The sequence below is a fragment of the Panthera leo genome, chromosome C1 (assembly GCF_018350215.1).
Source record: "Panthera leo isolate Ple1 chromosome C1, P.leo_Ple1_pat1.1, whole genome shotgun sequence".
NCBI classification, from domain to species: Eukaryota; Metazoa; Chordata; class Mammalia; order Carnivora; family Felidae; genus Panthera; species Panthera leo.
The window spans coordinates 122,779,163-122,804,194 of NC_056686.1; the positions used below are offsets into that span (position 1 = coordinate 122,779,163).

Sequence of the window (25,032 nt, forward strand, 5' to 3'; positions counted from 1 at the left end):
ATCTTTCTTAGTCACCTGGATTAGACTACATCTTTCCTGTTACTTACACCTTTTTCTAATGGCTCTTTCACATTAGCATTTAAACATCTCTTCTTAGTCCCACAACTTGTCTATTCATCTATCTCTGGCTCCCAATCACAGACAAACCCCAACGAATTATTACTGTCATTTTTTCCTGGCCTAATATTCACAATCCAACCTACCTGAACCCAGCCTCACTGGGTTCTCACTCTTCTAAAACTATTCTTAAAGTTACAAATGACATCCCTGTAGCTAACGACAGTAAATAATATATGGGCTCTAGCTTATTTGATACCTTGGCAGCATTCCACACTGTTTATATTCCTTCCTATCTAGCCCAGTCTCTCGAACCACAGCTTCTCGGTCTCCTTTGTAGGCTTTCCCTCTTCTATACAAATCTAAACGGTACATCCTGGGCCTCTTCCCAAGTACACTCCCCTAAGTAATCTCATCCTTTCTAAAGTAGATACTTTCCAAACATCTGTCTCTAGCTATCATGTTTTTGAGCTCCAAAAGCCAAGTACCTGACTGCCTAACAATGTATAAGATGTTTCTCAGGCACCTCAAACACAACACATGCAAAACTAAACTTACCCTCTCCTCCCTAAACCACCCCAGTCCAAAGTGTTTCTCCTCAAATAGTCTCAATCTCAAGAAATAAAGGGCACGAAGACTATCCAGGAGCTGGGAACTATCCTCAAGTACTGTTTACCACCAATATCTTGTTAATCATTCTCTACTACTCCTTAGGTATCCACGTTTTTATTCTTGGCAAAAAAAACAAAACAAAAAACCAAACACACACACACACACACACACACACACACACAACCACATAACTTACACACATCTAATCAGACTTCTATATTTAATACTTTACAACAAAGAAGTAAACATAGAAAACAGAGGATCATGTTAAGTGACAGAAGAATGTAATCATCAGAATCCACAAAGTGGGACATTTAACAAGACAAATAACCAAAATTTTTCCATAAAGGAAAGAAGAACTCACTCTCTCTCTCTCTCTCTCTCTCTCTCTCTCTCTCTCTCTCTCTCACACACACACACACACACAGAAAAGAACCCCAGACCTAAGCAACCTGTCAACCAAATCAAAGGAGTAGACCTTGTTTAAAACTTGATTCAAACAGATTAACCAAGATAAGAAATAATCAGGGAAATGTACTTATTAGATTTCAGATATTAACAAAGTGCACACTGTATTTAGGTGTGATATTTATATTTTTAAAAGTCTGTAAGAGAGAAGTATTTGTAGGTGAAACAATATGTGAGATTTACCTTAAAATAATCGGAGGGAGGGGGAAGATACAGATCAAACAAGGTTGGTGATGGGTTGATAACTGCCAAACTTGTGTAGCTGGTATGTGGGGGTTCATTATATTCCTTTCTATTCCTTTTATACATATGAAGTTTTCCATAACAGAAGTTAAGTATGTGTGTGAGAGACACACACACATAATCTGTTTCTGTCTATCCCCACTGCCATCAAATGTAGTCCAATCACTAATATTCCTTGTCTCATCTACAGTATGGCCTTCCCAGAATCATGCTGTGTTCCCAAATAATAAAAACAGCTAACACATAGTGCTCATTCATTAGGAACAAAGCACCACCCTGTTAACAACTGCTTTATATGCATTATCTCATCAAACCTTCCAACAATCCTGAAGTACCAAAAATATTCCCATTTTATAAATCAAGAAACTGAAACTCAGAAAGCTTAAGTTACTGAATGATACCACAAACCAAGAAAGTAGCATAGATTTCCAGCGTAAGCATAGAGACTTCAATATTTGTACTTTTAGTCACTAACATTATTCCTCTACTGAAACCCATTAATGTTGTCCATGGAACAGAGTTTAAATCCTTTAACATGTCTGGCCTAACAATACTTCCAACCATAACCAGCCTCCTCACTTCTTTCCACCTTATTCTCTATGCTTCAGGCACACTGGTTGTTCAATTCCAAGCTCCCTCATACTTCCAAGCCTTCCTGAATATTACAGTCTCTGCCTAAAACAATCTTGCTACACAATTCACTCATCTAACTCGTTTTATTCTTCAAGCCTCAGCTGAAAAGATATATTCTTCAAAGACTTTCCAAAATCCACAAACCAGGTAAGCTACTCCCGATGTATATTCCCAAAGCATCCTGTATTTTCCTTTTTCTAACCTTCATAACACTTGTAATTATTTCTTCAATGTCTTCCATTCCACTACATTATACTAGCCTTGAAGACAGGGAAGCCATTTTTCTTATTTACCATTGTACTCTTAGCACTTAGGGTTTTTTTTTTACACACAGTAGTTGTTCATTGTTCATTAGTGAATAAATTATCAGAAGGGAATAAAAGGTACAGAAGAAATGTGCAAAAAAATGTGCAAATAAGGCAAAGTCAGCATCTAAAAATAAGAAAATTAAGGTCACAATGGTGTTTGCCTTTCAGTGTGGGCAGGGGTGGTAACAGTGTGGAGTAAGTACAAGGAAAGCAGGTGGGTCACTAGATTTATTTGCTCTATACACTGAACTTTTAGGATTATGATAACAAATATTTTTAGACTACAAAATGAAAACTTACCTATTTTACTATATAGAAATTATACCTCAATTAAAAGGGAAAGAAAGAAGGGTCAGGAACGAGAAAAGGAAAAAGAACAAGAGGAAAAGAGAGAGGCATTTCCAGGTGACATAAGCTTCAAGAGAGAAAGAGTGTGAGTCTGAAGATGGGAAAGACATGTCTCTAGATGCAGCACTTTGGAAGTAAGAGAAAGCCACTCACATTGATGGCTCTGAGGTCTAGTGGCACAGAAAAGTAAATATTGCTCATTTGAATGGGTAAAAATTTTCCTCTCAGGAGGAAAAAACAAAGCAAGGTTGGGAGGAGCCTCAAGGAAGAAGAAATTTCTACACTAAAGTGGTTGAGGGTATTAGGCCTATAATTGAGTAAAATTCTAGATGGCACAATCACTGAGCAAACTCATTTTTAAAAAATGTATTATTTATTTATAGAAATCATAAAAATATACCTTTGTTGCATATGTAGGTTTTTCTATTGCTTCATCACCAATAAAGAAGTCTAGGTCATCAACACCTTTCATCACCCTCCTCTGAGCTTGATCACCCACTTTTGCTGACTCCTTAATAGCAATACCTTAAAAATAAAAGTTATTTATACATGTGAAAATTTGCTTTTCTCAAATGAGACATATTAACTTATATTTCTTCCATTATAAAGTATTATTAAACACAACATGACCTAACATACTTAAATTGTCAAAGCAGAGTACAAAGGTCATTTAAGAAATCAATGACAAAATTAATTTAACACAATGAAATCTCAACTTCCATCCAGAGACAAGGCCTCAAGTGTAAAAGCCACAAGTAGAAGTACTGTTGTGGGAATGTTTCAGTTATATTTTTTAAAACTATGTAGAATCTATTCTGATTTGAGCAAGATTATAATCCCACCAAGTCAACATATGCTTAATGGATAATCAGAAAGAAAAAAAATGAAAAACACTAACAAATGAAAACAGGAAAACAAAAGGGGAATTTTTTTTCAAAAGCTTTCTTCCTATTTGCACTATTATGGACTGGCAATTTAAATATAACACTGGGGGCACCTGGGTGGCTCAGTTGGTTCAGAGTCCAACTTCGGCTCAGGTCGTGATCTCACAGTTCGTGAGTTCAAGTCCCACATGAGGCTAGCTGCTGTCAGTGCAGAGCCCGCTTCAGATCCTCTGTCCCTCTCTCTCTCTGCCCCTCCCTGGCTTGAGCTCTCTCAAAAATAAAAAATAAAAAAAATATAAATATAACACTGGCACAGGGTTCTGTTAAACTTTAATCCCACAAAGGGAAATTTCAAATCATTTAAGTAAAATCCACAACATTCCCCTTAAATAATTCCAGAAACCCAGCCACGGTTCTTGACCTAAAACCTATATATTTCTTAATTAACATATAAATTTCTGAATCCTTCAAGTTAAGCATTCATTCAAAATAATTATCTGCATGTACTTAAAATGATCTAGCATTCAACTGTTATACTTTCATTTAATAACAATTATATTCTTAATAAGATGGGTAGAAAATACTGAAGGAAAGATATTCTAAATCCAGTCTACTCCTTCAAAATGTTAGAAAGCTTCTCTAGTAATTTATTTATACTGTCCATAGACATCCAGATGGCTCACTACAAGTTTCCTGAAAAACAAAGATATATGCAAATAACTATGAACCAAATCTACAGGCTTTCCAAATCAAATATCCATGCTCATCAGTGGCAACTGGCTGTATCTGATTATAAAAACTGGACTTGCAGCATTAAAACTGGATGTAAAAAACTCCAAAATCAAAAATCTTCTTTCAGTACAGAAATGGATTTTTAACACGCTACAACTTCTCGTAAGAAAGACAATGAAAACTAAAATTGCATATTTTGGCAAAGAGACAAAATAGAGAATGGGTACAATGGTGATGGGATCCTAAGGTTCCAAAGATGGGTCTCCAACAAAGACAACACGTCCACTTAAGATTTATAGAAAAAAAAAAAAAAAAAGGAAAAGAAAATCAGTAATCTCATGAAATAAATGCTTAATCACAATACCTTATAAAAGATTATAAATTATGAAATAACAAAATCAGCATTTTATGGGTTGAGTATCTTCCCCAAAGTATGTTGAAGTCTTAATCCCCAGTACCTCAGAATGTGACCTTATTTAGAAAGAGGGTCTTTTGAGTTGAAAAGAGATTATTGGGGTGGGCCCTAATCCAACATGACTGGCGGGTGTCCTTATAAAAAAGGAAATTTGGACACAGCCAGAGAGAAGACAATGTGAAGACACATCGGGAGAAGACAGCCATGTGACTGGAGTGATGCATGTACAAGCACTGTCAGCAAACGTCAGAAGCTAGAAGCAGCAGCTAAGAGGGTTCTTCTCCTAGAGCTGTCAGCAAGATCATGGCCCTACTGACAACCTGATTTTGGAATTCTAGCCTCCAAAACTATAAATTTCTGATGTTTTAAGCCACCCAGTTTTTGGAACTTTGTTATGGCAGCCTTAGGACACTGATATAAAAATACGAAAGGGTCTAACACTAAACTCAAATATAACTAAGTCAGGTACTAGACCACAAAAGTATTATCCATATTAGCGGGCAATAAAGCCAATATTTGTTACCAAATTCTTGAAATAAACAACAATCAGTATATTGATACATAAATGCGAGGAAAGAGTAAAAAAAAGCAAACTTGTCCTTCAGTGTAGACAACAAACATACATGAATAAAACATAAGGAAAAGACAATAGTACCACCAAACTAAGATCACTATAGTCACATGAATGAGTGATTTCATCAGTGTCACCTAAAATCCATTGTATGTATTAAAAAATTAGATTTAGGTAGTAGCCTAAATTCTTTTTTTCCCCTTTTAATTGAAGTATAATTAACATAAAATGTTTACTAGTTTCAGGCATGTAACATACTCATTCAACAACTCTACACCTTACTCAGTGCTCACCAGGCTAAGTGGTGACCATCTGTGACCATACAATGCTATTTAGAATATTATGGACTATATTCCCTATGCTGTAGTTTTCATCTCCATGACCTACTTATTTTATAACTGGAAGTTTGTACCTCTTGGTAGTAAGCCTAAGTTCTTACATAATCAATTCATAGCTAAGTATACCAAAAGTGTATCACAAGTACAAAGTCAAACAGGTTTGTCAGTGGAGAGCTAAAAAATAAGATACATATATGTATTTATATGAATGTATGTGTACATATGTATACATATAAATATAAAAGCTCCCCTCTTAACTACAATTTTAACAATGTACTTCTCATATTTCACATTGAATTTTGTTCTTGCCATATTAATTACAAAACCACTGACCTATTCATGACCAATGAGTGCCGACTAGAGACTAAAGATCTGCATTTTTGGCAATTTCTACCATGTTCTCAACTTCACTGATCTGAAACCTAAGCTGTTTCATTAGTCTCCTGCATGTTTATTTTCCCAATTCCTTATTTTCATAAATAAGAATATACTACACAAAAATATTCAAACAGTCACACAAATACTACTTTGCAAGACGAGTGACACTCCAGGAGTTAGCACCACCAAGCAATGGCTCAAAAGATTTTTCACCTGATATTGTTAAAGTTTTGATTTGGCAGTAGGACAAGTAGATCAGGGTACTTTATATGTTTGAAAGTCAAAAGTACAAAAGCATGTCCATTCAAAACCAGATGCATAATCCAATGCTAACAAGTAAGAGTGTTAACAAACCAAGTGTGAAGAGTATTTTTTAAAAAACTACTGAAAGTTGGGGCGCCTAGGTGGCTCAGTTAGTTGAGCGTCCGACTTTGGCTCAGGTCATGATCTCGGGGTCGAGATCCCACGTGGATTGAGCCCCACGTCGGGCTCTGTGCTGACGGGTCGGAGCCTGGAGCCTGCTTTTGATTCTGTGTCTCCCTCTCTCTGCCCCTCCCCCACTCATGCCCTGTCTCTCTCTCTCTCTCTCTCTCTCTCTGTCAAAAATAAACATTAAAAAAAAATTTTTTTTTAATAAATAAATAAATAAATACTGAAAGACAAACTACTGAAAGTTGATGGTCAGGCTAAAGTGAAGTTAACAGAGGATAGAACAAAAACAATGTAAGTATGGTTATAAAATATTAGAAAACAGCTCAAGTCAACATTTCTAAAAATGAGATGCCATCCTTATTTTGAAACATGGGCTTTCAGCAGGGACGTCAATAAACACAAGTCTGGCAAACAACAATCATGTCCACACACCGAAGAATAGTCTTCATAGGTGTGCAACAGAGGATCCACTACTGAACAGTTACACCCAGAAACTGTTAACAGAAATATCCTCAAAGCAGAAAATTGTGTGATTTTTCAGTTCATTCATTTTTGTCTTTAAAAAGAGACATTTGGTAGATCTGGCAAATGAAGAACTAAACAGCTAAAATGAATGGTGAGAGGTGTGCAAATGAGGTCACACTTAGCAAACTGTTTTTAAAGGACTAAAATCTTACACAGTGCCAGAGATAATTATCTTTTACTTTAACGATTAAGAAAAAGATCTTTAAATCAGCTTGTGGCTTAAAAGAATACTTACAGGACGGGATGATAAACTGTGGTTCTGTGTTTCCAGCATATCCTAGTTTTGTATACCTGCAAAATAAAAAATAAAATTTTAAGGATTTCACTAGTATCATAGCAATTATGAATTTATTTCTCAGATCTCCATTGGTTATGAAGTGAGATTCCATTGTGGGTAAATTTACAAAATCCCATAGCTTCAATGCATGTAAATATCCCTATTTTCCAAAATTATACCAAAATTATAAATACCCACAGCTTTTAACAAGAAATTCCACTTCTAGAAACTGATCCTACAGGAATATCCTACACATGTGAAATAACATGTATCAAGGCCATTTGCCACAATCTTGCTTATAACAGCAAGAGTCTGAAAATAACCTAAATAAACATGAAATGAGAAACTAGTTAAATATGCTAACTTCATCCTATGTTATATTATGCAGCTATTAAAAAAGAGATCGAAGAGGCTCTTTATGGACTGATATGGAACAACCTCCAAAATGTACTGTTAAATGAACAAAAGCAAGGTACAGAACAATGTTTCACATACACTATACAGTATTTGTATAAAGTAAGGGAGAGGAGTAAGAACACATAAAATGTACTTGATTGTATAGACACACAGAGTATCTCTGGAAGAATATAAAGAAATCAATAATTGTGGTTGTCTCCAGAAAACGGAATTGGGTAGGTGATGGGCAGAATTGAGGAGGAGATTTTTTATTGCCTATTTTTTCATACCATTTGAATACATTACTATTCAAAATAACTAATTTTTAAATGCCTTGCCACAGTGGATTCAGCCTATATTCTTACAATAACAAAATAACGACAACAATGATGATTAGGAACTAAAAGCTGAGCTTTGATAAGCTGCGCGTTATGGGCTACATAGGAGATACCTGGCTAAATATGAAAACCTATTAACTATGAGCAGGCTTTAAAGACAAAGTAACAACATTTTATACTACTCATATTCAAACTCACTGCTAAATAGTAGGCAGATAAATTGCTGTGAGATTCCTGGCTTCTAATAATATCTACAGAACTTTTTTTTTTTTCTTTCCTAATATAAGAAGAAGGAAAAAAGCTCTCTTTGGGGAGAACATGGTTCAAAACTTAGTTCAAGAACTAAGAGTGCCAAATAGGCTAACTTGTTAAAAGTAAGGAGAAAACATAAACTCTTCCAAATGTGATAATGCTCTGACTAAAACCTCTTCCAAGATTCCCCACTGTCCACGTTTAAAAAGTAAACAAAACTTCTTTGCAAGGCATACAAAAGAGCTCTAATATTTGGCTCCTGACCACCTTTCCCAACAGCGCTGACATACTATACCAGGCTCCCTAGCCATAAAACTGCTAACGTTTTCTGGACAGAACAACTCATTTCATGCCACGGAGCCACTGTTAACACTTCCAACTACAGGAGATGCTCTCTTTTCAATGCTGAATGCAACTGCTAAACTCTAACCCATCCTGCAAACAGCAAATTAAGTATCACTGCCTCGAAACAAAAACTTTTCTAACCTTCAAACAGTATACTTTGTCCCCACAGTGGACAAATGGAGCTGACTTATGTTTTATTACGATAAAGACTTACAAAACATGACAGTCTAAAACTGTCTGAGCCACAACATCCTAGAAGTTTACTATACAATACTTAGTGTGAGATCTAATCCCTCTACCTTTTTTTTACCATTAGTCACCAAAGCAATTTAAGTCATTATAAATAATACCCTAATAGAACAGAATGTCTTACTTCCAATTCTATTACCCCTACAAAGAATAATCATCTCCCTAAAAATCACTGCCTAACTCACATATCTTCAAATGAGGCTCTACTGCTTACAATATTAAGTACAAACTTCTTCTTGTTTCTATAAAATGATTCATTATTAAGTATTCCTAAAGTCCCTTTCAGATAAAAAAAAAAAATGTATGATTCTGATTCCTTCAGCTGAATATTAAGGAACTTCACAATAAGTCCCAATTAAACATTTTAAGTGTCTCCCATCATTTGCTTCCATGAACCCAGCTCAAAGCACACTGCACTTGTTACTCATTTTCCTCCACAATGACTTGCTATTTCCCCATCACATTATCCGTGTTTACATGGCACCCTCTCAGAAAGCTCTCACCACAACTTAGGACTCCTCCATGAAGTTTTCCTGATCATTTTAATTATCAGTCATCCTTTCCCTCAATAAATTCAATCTCAACAATCACTCGTTACACAAGCCAAACTGTTATTTTCCTGTGTGTAAATACCAACTCCCAAATAAAGTAGTAAGATATTTGAAGTAGAAACCATTACAGTAAAAACTCCCTTAAGAAAACTTCCATTTGTCAAGTTCACCAGATTAATCAATACTCCATCCCTGGTCAAAATCCAACAGCCTAAGTTGAACATATTCAGCAATAAATTAGTTTCAGAAAAAACACCAAAAGAAGAATCTAATCAACCAGTCTTTACCAGACTAATACAAAACAGTCAATACATAATCAAAACAAATGTGCTCTCCCCCAAACACAAAAATAACTACCTAGCATATTAGCTATATGGATACACCATAACATTTAATCATTTCTACTATACTTATAACACCACAGCCAAATAATTTTCTAAGTTTTTGTAGGAGAATAGCCAAATACATCTACCAATGCTCTACTGCTCTGGATTTAAAGTTAAACAGTATATCAAAGGTACTCAAATATCTCAAGTATCTCAAATACTAAAATGGCATCAAAAAATATCTCAATTTTCACCAGTTTTTAAGAAATATAAAGGGAAATCTCCTAGTTTACTTTTAACCTTAAAATGTGCTTAGCCTCTAAAAATTAATTTGGCTTGTAGCTTAAAGAAAAATGTTTGTGGCACAGAATACAATCTAAAAAAACTGAAAAAGTCTTATCCTAAACTCTAGAAAAGAGTTACTGAGTTAGGTTGAAGTCACATTTTCTCTACTGGAGAGAGAGCAAAGTGCTAGATAACAAACAATATGACTCTTTAAAACCACTCTCCCATACTATTAGCAAACTTTAAAAGTTGTTTTTTAAAACAGCTTTGAAACTGCTCAAAAAATCCACAAAAGTCCATTTATTTAAGTTTATTTATTTACTTTTATTTATTTTACACAAGCAAGGGAGGAGCAGAGAGAGAGGAAGGGGGGGGGGGAGAGACAGAGAGAGAGAGAGAATATATATGAATGAATGCCAAGCAGACCCCACAACACTGGGCTCAAACTCACAAACTAGAGATCATGACCTGAGCCGAAATCAAGAGCCGGATGTTTAACTGACTGAGCCACCCAGATCCGCCCAAAAAGACATTTTAATGTTCTTATATGAGCAGAGAAGCATTTAAATAGGGAAAGCAGGAGAGAGGAGAGGGAAAGAGTCTAGGAAGATCTGAAAGAACTGGTCAGCTGAGTCTTAAAGGATGACTTACAACAGTACATATCAATGCACACAAAATATGCTAATATTTGAAGAGTATACTGGAATGAATTGGAGGGCATTTGGGTATAGCTATAAGAGATTTGTTTTTAACATTCATTTAAACTTTCTCAACATAAATATAACGAAAAGAATATAAATTATTAGTACAGATATTAAGTACTAAATTTATGTTTCAAATTAAAGCTTTTCAAATATAAAGTAGTATCGATTAACCTAACTTAATTTATCAGCTTTTATACTTGAAATGGCTGATTTGATTAAGACATTTTTATGATGACCTCTCAAAATTCTTGATAGTCACCACAGAGAAGAAACTGTACAAGTAAATAACAGAAAAGTTTTTCTTACTTTTTCTCTAAAAGAAACTCCTTTCTCACAATTAATGGCATTTGTTAACTCGAACTCTTTAAATTATAATTTAAGGATGTGTTCACTGTATTTAAACTAAAAGTTCTTTGCTTTCATTGACACATGCAAAATTCAAATTTTGTGTAATAAAGCAAATAGATTTCAAATCAAACTTTTTCATATTAAGACTTTCTCAAACCATGCATACATGTTCCTCTCCTTGTTACAACAATGTTCTTTTTTATTATTAAAATACTAACCAAAGATCACAGTGAAACATTTTTAGCTTCACTCTTCCAAAATGAATTTTTGTTTTAAATTCATAGATTCTGTCGGTATACTTTATTTTTCCACAGCCCTTGCAATTTTCTATTAAGTTCCTTTGGGTGTTCAAAAAAGTGTTTTATATAATTAAGCAACTCAGGAACACAATACTTAACCAGACTATACAATAAATCTATAAAGAAGTGCGCACGCACACACACACACCAAAATCTAAGTTGCCTTGAAGCAGAAACTCTTCCTTCAGACAGCTAGTAGACATTGCTAACATTTCCTCCCTTTAAGTTTTAAACATGGGATTAAACAGCTTGGCTTTCTCTTAAATTTGCCAGTTGGAGAACATCACTTAATGTAAGATTCAGACCTGGGACAAATCTTTATATTTGCAAGGCATTTATTCAAATCAATCTACAGATTCATGCAATCCTTATCAAAATCTCAAGAATTTTTTTTGTTTTTGCATTAATAGAAAAAAATCCTAAATTCACATGGAATCTCAAGGGACCATCAACAATCCTGAAAAAGAACAAAGTTGGAGATCTCAACACTTCCCGATTTCAAAGCTTTACTACAAAGCTAAAGTAACCAAAACAATGAGGCGGTGAGGTACACACAAACTATATAGACTAATGGAATAGAACAGAACTCAGAAATAAAACCTCCCAAAAAAGGTCAAATGTTTTTTGAAAAGGGTGCCATAACCATTCAATTGGGGAGAGGATAGTCTTTTCAACAAATGGTGCTGGGAAAAGTGGATATCTATCTACATGTAAATGAATCAAGTTAGAGCTTTATCTTATACCATATGCAAAATTTAACTTAAAAAGGATCAAAAACGAACACCTGGGTGGCTCGGTATGCTGAGTTTCTGACTTCAGCACAGGTCATGATCTCAGGATTCCATTCATGGGTTTGAGGCTCATCAGGCTCTGTGCTGACAGCTCAGAACCTGGAGCCTGCTTCAGATAGTGTCTCCCTTTCTCTCTGCCTCTCTCTCTCTCTCTCTCTCTCTCTCTCTCTCTGAAAAGCAAACATTTAAAAAAATGGATCAAAGACCTACATGTAAGAGCTAAAACTATAAAACTCTTAGAGGAAGTGCTCTCTTCAGCAGCACATATACTAAAACTCTTAGAGAAAAACACAGCGGAAAAGCTTCATGGCATTGGATTTAGCAATGACTTATTGGATGTGATGCTAAAAGCACAGGTAACAACAAGGAAATAAATCAGACATCATCAAAATTAGCAACTTTTTGGCACCAAAGGGCACTATCAGTTCAGGACAAAGGTACCCATGAAATGGGAGAAAACAGCTGCAAATCATATACACATAGTGCCCAATTTAGAATGATTCGACTCACAATTTTCTGACTTTACAATGGTGCAAAAGTGATAATGCATTCAGTAAAACAGTACTTTGAATTTTGATCTTTTCCTGGACTAGCGATATGCTGTATAATACCTCTGGTCATGCTGGGCAACAGCAGTGAGCCTCAGCTCCCAGTAAGCCAATGTGATCACAAGGGCTAACAACCAATACACTTACAATTACTCTGTACCCATACAACCACTGTTTTTTACTTGTAGTACTACAGTCAATATATTACATACTACAGGCATTTTATTATATGATTTTGCCCAAATGTAGGCTAATGTAAACTTTCCAAGCACATTTAAAGTAGGCTAGGCTAAGCTATGATGTTTGGTACGTTAGATGTATTAAATACCTTTGTGACTTAGGATATTTTCAACTAATGATGGGTTTATCCAGACGTAAGCTCAATGTTAAGTGGAGGAAGATCTTTATCATCCAGAATGTACATATATGTGTGTGTGTGTGTGTGTGTGTGTGTACATACACACACATATACATACATGTATTTTCTATGGATATATATATTCTGGATATTATACACTACATATGTACACATATATTCTGGATATATATACACTATATATACATATATATATATGTATATATAGAGTGAAGAACTCAACAACAAAACAAACAATACAATTAAAACTGAGTAAAACACGTAATAGACATTTCTCTTAAAAAAAATGTACAAAAGACCAATAAGCACGTGAAAAGATGTTCAACATCATTAATAACGAAGGACATGTAAATCAAAATGAGATGCCACTTCATACCCATTACATTGGCTATTACCAGAAAACAAAAAGAAAATGACAAATGTTAGTGACAAAGTGCAGACACTGGAACCTTGTACTGGTAGTAATATAAATGGTACAGGTGCTACAGAAAACAATATGACAATTCTTCAAAAAATTAAACACAGAATTACCATGTGATCCTGCAATGCCATTTCTGGGTATACACCCAAAAGAAAAAGCAAGGGCTTGCAGACCCATGTTCAGAGCAACATTATGCATATAAGCTAAAAGGTGGAATCAACTTAACTGTCCACTGTGAAAGGGTAAACAAAATGTATATACACACCACAGAATATTAGCCTTAAAAAGAAAGAATATTCTGACACATGATACAATATGGAAGAACCTAGAGATCATGCATAGTGAAATAAGCCAATCACAAAAGATCAAATATTGTACGATTCCACTTATATGAGGTACCTAGAAGAGTCAAATTTACAGACAGAAAGTAGGACATGCCAGTAATGCAGGTGGGGTAGGGGCTGTTATTGTTTTATGGGTATAGAGTTCCAGTTTGGGAAGATGAGTAAGTTCTGAAGATGGATGGTAGTGATAGCTGCACAACAATGTGAATATACTTAATGCCACTAGACTTTACACTTAACAAGGTATTTATGTTGTGTATATTTTACCACAACTTAAAAAAAAAAACTAAATTTTGTAGCTGCCCAGAAAAAAAATTCAAATTGGATACATACCGTATATGTTAAATATAAATCTAAATGCATCAAAGATTAAAAGAGAAGAAAAATTAAGATATAAGTTTTAAAAGAAAGCAGGACAATTTCTTTATAACCATGGAGTAGATGCGGTTTTCTAACTATAATTTAAAATCTAGACACTAAAAAAAAAATTAATATTTCAACTATGTAAAATTAAAAACTTCTCCAAAAAAACGTATCAAAAGTAGCCACAAGAAAGATTACTAACAGAGAAAAATTGCACTCGAAGACAATCTCCTTGAAACATACAAGATACCTACAAGGTGATGATGAGGGAGGGAGGGAAATAAAGAGGAAAAGAGCAAAGAAAGGAAGAAGGCAAAAAAAAAAAAAAAAAAAAAGGAAGAAGGAAGGGCAAAAGAAGAAATAGAAATAGCTATAAACAGAAAGGTGCTCAACTCCTTGAAGTTAAAAAAAAAGCAGATTAAAAGTACACTGAGATAATGCTCATACACTCACAGTTGGAATCCAAAATGATACAGTTATTTTAAAAACACTTAAACATTCGGGGCGCCTGGATGGCTCAGTCGGTTAAGCGGCCGACTTCAGCTCAGGTCATGATCTCACGGTCATGAGTTCGAGCCCCGCGTCAGGCTCTGTGCTGACAGCTCGGAGCCTGGAGCCTGTTTCAGATTCTGTGTCTCCCTCTCCCTGACTCTCCCCCGTTCATGCTCTGTCTCTCTCTGTCTCAAAAATAAATAAACGTTAAAAAAAAAAAATTTTTTTTTAAAAACACTTAAACATTCACTTACCATATGACCCAGCAATTCTACTTCTACGTACACACCCAAGAAAAATAAAAACATGTGTCCACATTCGTTCAAAACAGCATTATTCAGTGTCCCCAAACTGGAAGCAAAACATATGTTCATCAACAAGAAAATAAACAAGGACAATATAATTATACAAACCAAAATTACTCCACACATAAAGAATTTAAAAGTGTAACCCACTCTCCAAGGAAAAGTGTTCAACAGAAGACAAAATGACCCAAATATTGGAATTATCAGATAAAGACGGGAAAACAGCTATGACTATCACAATTAAATACACAAAAGTGCACTTATAATGACGAATAACAAATATCACCAGCAACTCTAAAACTATATAAAAAAACAAATGGAAATTCTAGAATTGAACAAAGCAATACCAGATATTAAAAAAAAAAAAAAAAATCACGGATGAGCTAAAAAACAGAAAACAGGTAACAGAGGTAATAATCAGTGAACCTGAAGGCAGATGAGTAGAAATTACCTAATCTGAAATTGGGGGAGGGGGGATATTAAGAAGAGACCTGAAGAAAAAAGAATAGAGTCTAAGAAACTTGGGAGAAAATACGAAAAAGGTCATATACTGAAGTCTCAGATGGAGAACACACCGATAGTAAAATACTTTTTGAAGGAGTAATGACTGAAAACTTTAGCAATTTAGTGAAAGACAGCAACACATAGATGTGAAGGGCTCAAGAAAACCCAAGCAGAATAAATAGAAAGAAACCATACTTAGTCACATTACAATCAAACTAAAAATCAAAGATAAAGAAAAAAATACTGAAAGCAGCCAGAGGAAAAATACCCATTAACCGGAAACAAAATTCAAATTACTACCACCTTCTTATGAGGAGTGATGAAGGCTAGAAGACAGTAAACAACATTTTTAAAGTCTGGAGAGAATGGGAAAACAGTCAGCCCAGGAATGTACAGGAACAAAAATACCCTTCGACAATGAAAGTGAAATGAAAACATTTTTCAAATAGAAGAAACTCACTGCCATCAAACATGGGCTAAAGAAAGTTCTTCAATCCAAAGGAAACGGGAAACTAGAGGGGGTAGTGAAGTATAATAAAGAAAATCAGAAATTATAAACAGGTAAATATAAAAGACTATTTTTTATACCTAGTTTTTGAACACACTTATAACTAAAGCAAAAATCTGATTATCTTGTGCAGTTATACAGTACATAGATGTAATACCTATGACAACTTTAGCATAAAAGGACAGTGAAGTAAGGGGAGCAGCAGGCAAGACTTAACAGATCTCCTGAAATGCAAGATCTCTACTCCTTACGTGAAGTTTTAATTAACTCTAAAGAAACAGTGAGTAGTGAGTTTTCTTAGACACATATTGTAATCCTTAAAGCAACTGTTAAAAAAAATGCCAAGAGTATAGTTAAAAAGCCAAAGGTAAATTAAAATGGAATTCCAAACAATATTCAAATAATTTGAAAGACAGAAAAGAGGAAAGCACAACAGGAACAAATTTTTTTTAATAAATAAATAAAACAGTATACCTAAATCCAACCATATCCATTATTACATTAAACGTTAACAGACAAAACTCTCCAATTAAGAGGGACAGATTAAAAATTTTTTTAAAATAAAAATGCAAGCCCAAACTATATGTTGTCTGCATGATATGCACTTTATAAAGACAGAATGAAAAAAAATGGATGGAAAGCAAAAAGCAAGTATAAGAAGGCTGGAGTGGCTATATTCATATGCGATAAAACCGTTCTTTAAGAAAAAGAGTAATATGAGGGGTGCCTGGGTGGCTCAGTCGATTAAGCGTCTAACTCTTGATCTTGGCTCAGGTCATGATCTCAAGTTTATGAGTCAGAGCTTCAGGTCAGACTCTGCACTGACAGCACAGAGTCTACTTGGGATTCTCGGTCTCCCCCTCTCTCTCTTTCTCTGCCCCTCCCCCATTCACTCACTCTCAAAAATAAATTTAAAAATTTTTTTTTAAAAAAGAGTAATATGAGAGAGTAATTTTATAATAATATAAAGGGTAAATTCATCAAGACCTAACAGTCTTAAATGTGTATGTGCCTATTAACAGTTTCAACATGCTTGAAATGTGTCATAATTAAATGCTGAGACTATTCAACTCTTACAGCAGGAAATTTTGTCACCTCTCAGTAATGGATAAAATCACACACACACACACACTCACACACACACACACACACACACACACACACACACAGACACACACACACACATACCAAAAACTCAGTAAAGGCATACAGGATCAACGTTAATAACCATTTTGATCTAATTGATATACTCAAGAAGTGCAGAATATGAATTCTAAGTACACATGATGCATTCATTTTGACCACGGATGGGCAAACTATGGCCCCAAAACAAAATTCAGACTATTGATGTTTTGGTATCACTTGTGAGTTTAAAATTCTTTTTATATTTAAATTTTTTAAATTTTCTTTTATTTTTTTACATTTTAGGAGGAGGAAGGGAAGTGAAAAGGGAGGAGAGGAAAGCAGCAGCAAGGACCATGCCTGACCCACAAAGCCTAAAACAAAGACCATATGTGGCCCACAAAGGCTAAAATATTTACTATTTGGTCTTTTATAGAAGTGTGCCAATCCCTGACACAGACCAGATGCTAAGCCATAAAAAACAAATCTCAATAAATGTAAAAGATTAAAATCATAAATACATGTTCTCTGACTAAAAAAGAATTAAATTAGAAACCGACAGCAATAAGATATCTAAATAAACCCCAAACATTTGGAAATTAAACACACTTCTACCTATAATCCGTGAATCAAAGAAAAAATTGGAAGGAAAATTACTTCAAGTTGATTAACAGTTAAAATAAAAAACATCAACATGTGTGGGATGCACCTAAAGCAAAGCTTAAAGGGAAAATTCCTACAGTGCTTCTGTCAGAAAAAATAGAAATGTCCATAATCAGTGACCTAAGATTCCACCTTAAGGTACAAAAAGGAGGGATGCCAGGGTGGCTCAGTCGCGTCAGACTCCAGTCCAGGACGTGTTCTCCCAGTTCATGAGTTTGAGCCCCAGGTCAGGCCCTATGCTGACAGCTCAGAGCCTGGAGCCTGTTTCTGATTCTGTCTCTCTCTCTCTGCCCCTGCCCTGCTCACACTGTCTCTCCCCCTCTCCCTCTCTCTCAAAAATAAAAATAAATATTATAAAAAGAAGAAGAAAGCAAACTCAAAATAAATAGAAATAAACAGTAAACAGAAAGGCAGAAATCAGGTTAATAGAAACAGAATATTAACAGAAAAAAATGGAACTATGGAAAGATAGGCTGATCGAGAATAGTACAGAAATTGCCAACATAAGGGATGAAAAGCTGATTAACGCTACCAATCATATAGAGGAGAAAATGATAAAAAAGAGAATACTATAAACCATAGCCATCATATTAAGATGTAAGGGACAAATACCTTCAAAGACAGAATTTACCAAAATCAATACAAGATGAAACAAAAAATCTATTTTGAATAACCCCAAAGCTATTAAAGAAATTATCAGTAACCCTTCCAAAAAGCAAACTCCAGGCCCAAGTTTGACTGGTAAATTCTATCACTCATTTAAGGAAGAAATAAAAATAATTCTACATAAGCCCTTTCAGAAAAGAGGGAAGAGCTTACCCCAAACCCTTTCGTGAGGACAGCATAATTCTAATACCAAAACCAGATAAAGACATTTCAAATGAAGAAAATGGCAGGCCAACATCCATCATGAATACAGATGAAAAAAATCCTTAACAAAACAAATAGAACAACATGCAAAAAGGGTATATATCATAACTAAGTGAGGCTTAGCCCAAGAATCCAAGCTTGGTTTAACAGTTGAAAAATCAAGCCTCTGCTTTTTCAGAACACCTCAATTAATTTCACTACTCAACATGCTATGGGGTCTGATGCCTGCTTACTTCCCCAGACTCATCCAAATACTCACTTCACTTGCATAATCCTCAAACCCTACAAAACACATTTTTTTTAATCTAAAATAGAATTACTCTTATAAAGCTTTAATAAACATAGTTAGGAACAGAACACACAAATCCGAGCACTTACAGAACATAAATGCTTATCCTTCTTTCCTTCTTTGTTTTATTTCACCCAAATCCTTTGTTTCCTTATAGACCCTTTCCAAATCTTCCATTTTTATCATTCCTTTTGGACACATTTGATTTTCATAGTATGATTCCTAAGCAAAATTAGTAGAGTCCTAATGCCTTTCAATTTGCTATTCTTTAATACGTGGTGTACAAGTATGTATGTTCATGTATGTGTACTTTTAATACTGTTTAAGTGCATTTTGTTACCTTGAAATATCTTAAAAAAACCTTTCAAACCTAGTCCTTTTTTAATCTGAATTCTAAGCAGGAAAATTACATTTTGTGAATGTCCTTTCTTTTTTGATGTCAATTGTAAGTGGAAATCTACATTTAAATGCAGAGTAGAAATAAAATTACACATCAAGAAAAATTCTATTACAAAATGCATATGTTTTTTTATTCTGGAAGTCTACAAAAGAAACAGAAAATTGTGAGGCACCAGGGTGCCTCAGTCAGTTAAGCTTCCGACTTCAGCTCAGGTCATGATCTCACAGTTCCGGACTTCGAGCCCCACATCGGGCTCTGTGCTGAGAGCTCAGAGCCTGAAGCCTGCTTCAGATTCTGTGTCTGTCTCAAAAGTAAAAAAGAAAGACGAAAGACAGGAAGGAAGGAAGGAAGGAAGGAAGGAAGGAAGATAGGAAGGCGAGAGGGAGAGAGAGAGAGAGAGAGAAAGAAAGAAAGAAAGAAAGAAAGAAAGAAAGGAAGGAAGGTAGGTAGGAAGGAAGGAACAGAGGGAGGGAGGGAGGGAGGGAGGGAGGGGGGAAAAATTGTCATTGTCTCCAGATAGCAGAATGGAGAAAAAGGAGAATTCTGTTTTCTAAATTTACAATGTTATGTCTTAAATGATCTAACCATATACATTTAACACATAACAGTGTCACATTACTTTTTTAATTAAAAGAACTTTGGAAATGATAACATTAGCCCATGAAAAAATTTTAATAAATAGTAACACTAGAAAAGTACTAATGTAAGTTTCCCTACCATGCCTATCCCCTAGCCACCTAGTTGCCATCCCAAGAGTAATTATTTACATATCCTGGAAAAAATTCATGCATAGACATGTACATATATTACTTTAATTTATGTCATTGGGTTATACAGGAAGTCAAATTATGAATCCGCTTTACTTCTTTATACTTTCCTATATTTAAAATGTGTCATTTTCTAAATGGTTTTTAAAAAGAGAACATAATGAAAAAGGCAAAGCTATCTTACCTAATGTTTATGAAACTTGTAAGCACAATACAGTATTTTGGAAAACTAAACCAAAATTTTCCTTTATGGCCCGAGAAAGCAGGCTAGATTTACAGAAACTCTCCCTGAGCTACACAGCAATGAAAAAAAATTTCTGATGTTGATTTTGGCCAGCCAGGAGTATGGAATTGGAAACGGCTTACAGAAGGGACGATAGTAGAGAATTCAAAACCATCTTTGAAGACTTGGTGACTAGAAAAATAGTGAAAATATAATAAAGTTAGAAGAAAGGGATTTCCTGCACTGGGAGAAATGAATGGCAAAAAGCGAATGAGTTTTATGTAAGAAATGGTTGGTCTATCATGGTCCTAACTGCCTCTGGGGCAGGGAAAAATGGATTCAGGAGTAGTCATCAATAATGTGCTCTCTTAAAAAGAAATGAAACAAACATGATAAAATGTTAGCAGGCAATAATTGTGATAAATAAGAGTATCTGTTATGTTATTCATTATACTTTTCTAAAAGAAAAAATTCACTTAAAGAAAGAATATTTTTAAATAATAAAACCAGTTATGCTTGTAATGTAAAACATTAGCATCCCTTATGTTGGATAGTATTTTTAATTCTGGGGACGCCTGGGTGGCTCAGTCAGTTAAGCGCCCAACATCAGCTCAGGTCATGATCTCACAGTTCAAGCCCTGCATCCAGTTCTCTGCTGTCAGCACAGAGCTGGCTTCAGTCCCTCTGTCCCTCCCTCTCTCTGCCCCTCCCCTACTTGAGCACATGTGTGCGCGAGCTCTCTCTCAAAAAAAAAAAAAAAAAAAAAAGTTATTCTTATTCTGCAAATTCAAATTTTACTTATTAAAGGCATATAGTTGACAATGAGTACTTTTACTTTACACATGATTCCTATTTCTTTTTGCTTTGAAAATCATCTCACAGCAAAAAGTTACTTGAAGATTCCAATACTTTACTGATACTAAACCACTAATGGGAACAGAAACTTAAGAAAATAAATAAATAAAGTTCAAAAATGAACTGGAATAAAAAGCTACAACAAAAAAATCATTCCAGAAAAGAACAAATATGTATTGACGTTATTACCCTAAATACAGTATATGTACCTACAGCCTAGTAGGTAGGAAGTAGATAGAATTTTAACTTTCCATGTTTGAACAATCTTAAACCACATAACAAAATGAATATAAGACTCCCACACTTTAGGATGTACAGAACCTTCATGATCTAGTGCAACCCACAATTTCCAAAATTTCTTTGTACTGACAACTACTAATTTAAAGCTGAAAGAATTCTACCTCAATATGAGCAGCTTACATCTTTACCATATCATAAAAACAAAGTATATATTAAGCATAATTATCAAATTGTAAGTGAAAATGGAGGTCTACAAATGAATTCCAATGCTTAACTTCTATAATTTCTCAGTTCTCAGCTTAGCTATAGTTTTCTTTGTGCTTCTAGTGTTAGGAACTTTTACAACAAGAATGTAGTCGTGGGGAGCCTGGGTGGCTCAGTTAGTTAAACGTCTAACTCTTGCTTTCAGCTCAGGTCATGATCTCATGGTTCATGAGTTCTAGTCCTACACTGGGCTCTGTGCTGACAGGGGTTGTCTCTCTCTCTCTTCTCCCTCTTCCTTCTCTCCCCACCCCTCAGGTATGTGCTCTTGTTCTCTCTCAAAATGAATAGCATAGCACAGCACAGCATGCAGTGGCTAATTTACTGGGTTTGTAAATCGTATCTCAATAGAGCTGTTTAAAATAGAATAAAATACTAGAGTCAGTCTAATACTGCATTAAGTTTAACTTTTACCAATCTTCTGCTTAATGAACTACACAATCTATTGCCAAGCAAACCAATTCCAACCCATTGTTTCCCATTTAAAATCCTTCTGAAATATGGCAGGATATATAAATGAATAAAATTAGCTACTTTCTGTCACACAGCTCCAAATAGGGTGAATTCCAGGTAGGGCAATCTCCTAATTGATCCCTCCCTCAAATATTTTGAAACTCCTGACTTCCCTTCATCAATAAAATATTACTGAGCACTATTAAATACTACGCACAAGGCAGTAACTTAGAGAGTGAACAAAAAAGACATCCTACCATCATAAAGCTTCCAATTTAGCTTACATTAACAAGGTTTTCTTTCCTTTCCATCTACCATATCCTACTCATGCTTTTCCAAGAATATGAGCAAGTTCAGCTCCTTCATAAACCATCCTCCAAATACGACAGCCCTTAGTAATGTCCCCAATTAAATACTAATATGCCATCTTTAATTATTTCACATACATTAGTTTCATCTCTGAAACTAAATTGTAAGTTTTTTAAAGAATAAAATCATGCTATAGCTTTCTGGACATACCACAGTATTCAACACAGAACTGAGAAGTCCAACAGTGAAATAAGTAGTTGATTACTTTTTATAATAATTTTAACTATAGCCAAAGTTGTTACTGTATGTCAATTATTTTGCTATGTTCTTTATATTATCCCTAACAGTTATCAAAAGCATGCAAAATGGATCTGTTTAAATATTGGGAAACTGCAGCTCACCAAAAAAATCACTTCAAAGAAATACAAAAGCTAGATACGAAATCAAGTATCTATCAGCCTCCAAAGTCAATGTCTTTTGTACTGTCTCCTTTTAAACATGAGTGGTTACTTCCAAAGTAAAACCAGAGAAAGAAATAACAGTATAGTATAGTATGCTAGCTATGAGATCTTTGGCAAGCAATTTACACTCTGTCAGTTTCATCTGTAAAAGAGAATAACTACCTACCTCATAGGATTAGGTATCAAATGAATTAATATTTGTAAAGCAATTAGAACAGTGCCTGGCACACAGTATGCACTATATAACTGTTGGCTGTTATTTTTATTGTGATAAATCACCATAATGAAGTCATCAAATGTGCCTACTTTCATAAACTTTCATACATTATGGCTTCATACTATCTACAACATAAATATCAAAGTAGTGCAGAATTCAAGGACATTCAAACCTCCATAATCCAGCTCAACATGGATCTTTTTAATTCAACTCAAGAAGCACTTACTGAGCACCTATCATACATCAGACACTTTCAGTACTTTCTTGTACCATCTCTCTGTACCATATTAAACATCACTACTGCCTCGTACCATATCAAACCTAACATACCCAAATTCAACCTATAGTTTTCTCACCTCACTTTGTTTTCTTCCACTGTTGTCTCACCTGGTACACTAGTCTTATTTCTGCCTATTAACGCTTTATTCATCCTTAAAGGCCTACTTTAGTTATCATTTCTACCAGGAAGCCTTTTTTTCATCGTCCCTGGAACAAGTACATTTTCCTTCACCTATGATTCCAAAAAGTTTCATTCATACCTGCCAGAATATTTATCATATTGTTATAATTACATACACGTAAGCTTCCTAAAGGCAGGCACCATTTCGTAATCATCTTTATATTCCTCACAACAAAAGTATTGCAAAAGTACACATTTGCAGACACTTACTAGAGCTACTGAAAAACAACTTTCCCAACCATAAACAAAACAGACGCAAAAGCTACTTCCTATTTCCTACTTTTGTTTATAAAGATAATAATCCCACTATCTTCTGAAAAAGAAAAAAAAAAAAAGAGTACAGCTCAAATTCTCTCAATTATAATTCTGGTTTACTATTTAAAAAATTAGGGGCGCCTGGGTGGCTCAGTCAGTTAAGCGGCCGACTTTGGCTCAGGTCCATGAGTTCGAGCCCCACGTTGGGCTCTGTGCTGACAGCTCAGAGTCTGGAGCCTGTTTCAGATTCTGTGTCTCCCTCTCTCTGACCCTCCCCCGTTCATGCTCTGTCTTTCTCTGTCTCAAAAATAAATAAACGTTAAAAAAAAATTTTTTTTTAATTATAAAGCTTAAAGAAATAACCTGTCATATTACTGCATTTATCAAGCAGGTCCTACTTTCCAAAATATTCCATACTCCCAGAATAACTAGACTGTTATACCTCTGTTCTAATGAAAAATCCCATATTATTCACACCATCATTAATTATTGCTTTCAAAAAAAAAAAAAAAAGCAAAAAACAAAAAAACCTGCTCCTTCATACATTTAAATTGAACACTGCGTGAAACTCACAAGAGTTTTTGCACTTTTGGAAAAAAAATGTGTTAATTCAAACTGCTGGGTAGTAAAGGATCAAGCAGTTATCAAAATGAAATAGGAATTTAAGGTAACATAAAGAAAACCGGGCAACATTACTTCCCCATCCTCATCTTTCTCTGGACAGCAGTCACTTCTGCCAGCATCAAATCCCCACTCCTATTCTGACAAACCCACCAAGGATTAAATCTTTTTGCAAGATGAAAAGCTGGCATCCCTTTACAGGACGAGGGACCCATTCCACTCCTGTCAGCTACTACACATCACATGATCTATGCCTAATCAATCTGAGCTTAGGTAAGAACACTGAACATCCCAGAGATGTTTTAGAATTCATATTGCCAGTATCTATCTAGTTGCAGCATCTTGCAGCTTCATGCAGCATGACTTTGACAGCAGACTCTCACTACCTGGCCTCTCCCTTCCTCTGCTTTTCTGAGCCCAGTTCTCCAGCCTTCCCATCAATTTTGTGCTGTATACCATACCCTTTCCATAACTCATTCCTTTTTCGCCTTATATAAGCTAGTTATTCTGTTGTTTGCATCCAAGATCTCCACAAGTTACATTTCTCTCATTTCTACTTCTCATGGAGTCTTATCAATTTGAATCCTATTTCACTGGGTT

General features: G+C 35.0%; 1 protein-coding gene across 1 annotated transcript in view; it reads right to left on the minus strand.

Moving 5' to 3' along the window:
• The window catches only part of ACTR3 (actin related protein 3), a 65,598-nt gene that overhangs the window by 30,189 nt on the left and 10,377 nt on the right, over positions 1 to 25,032 (minus strand). The window contains exons 2-3 of the mRNA XM_042948510.1: positions 7,180 to 7,235; positions 3,070 to 3,194 (exon numbers count right to left, since the gene is read on the minus strand). Coding sequence (XP_042804444.1) covers positions 3,070 to 3,194; positions 7,180 to 7,235 — 181 coding nt within the window. The remainder of the gene's footprint in view (positions 1 to 3,069; positions 3,195 to 7,179; positions 7,236 to 25,032) is intronic.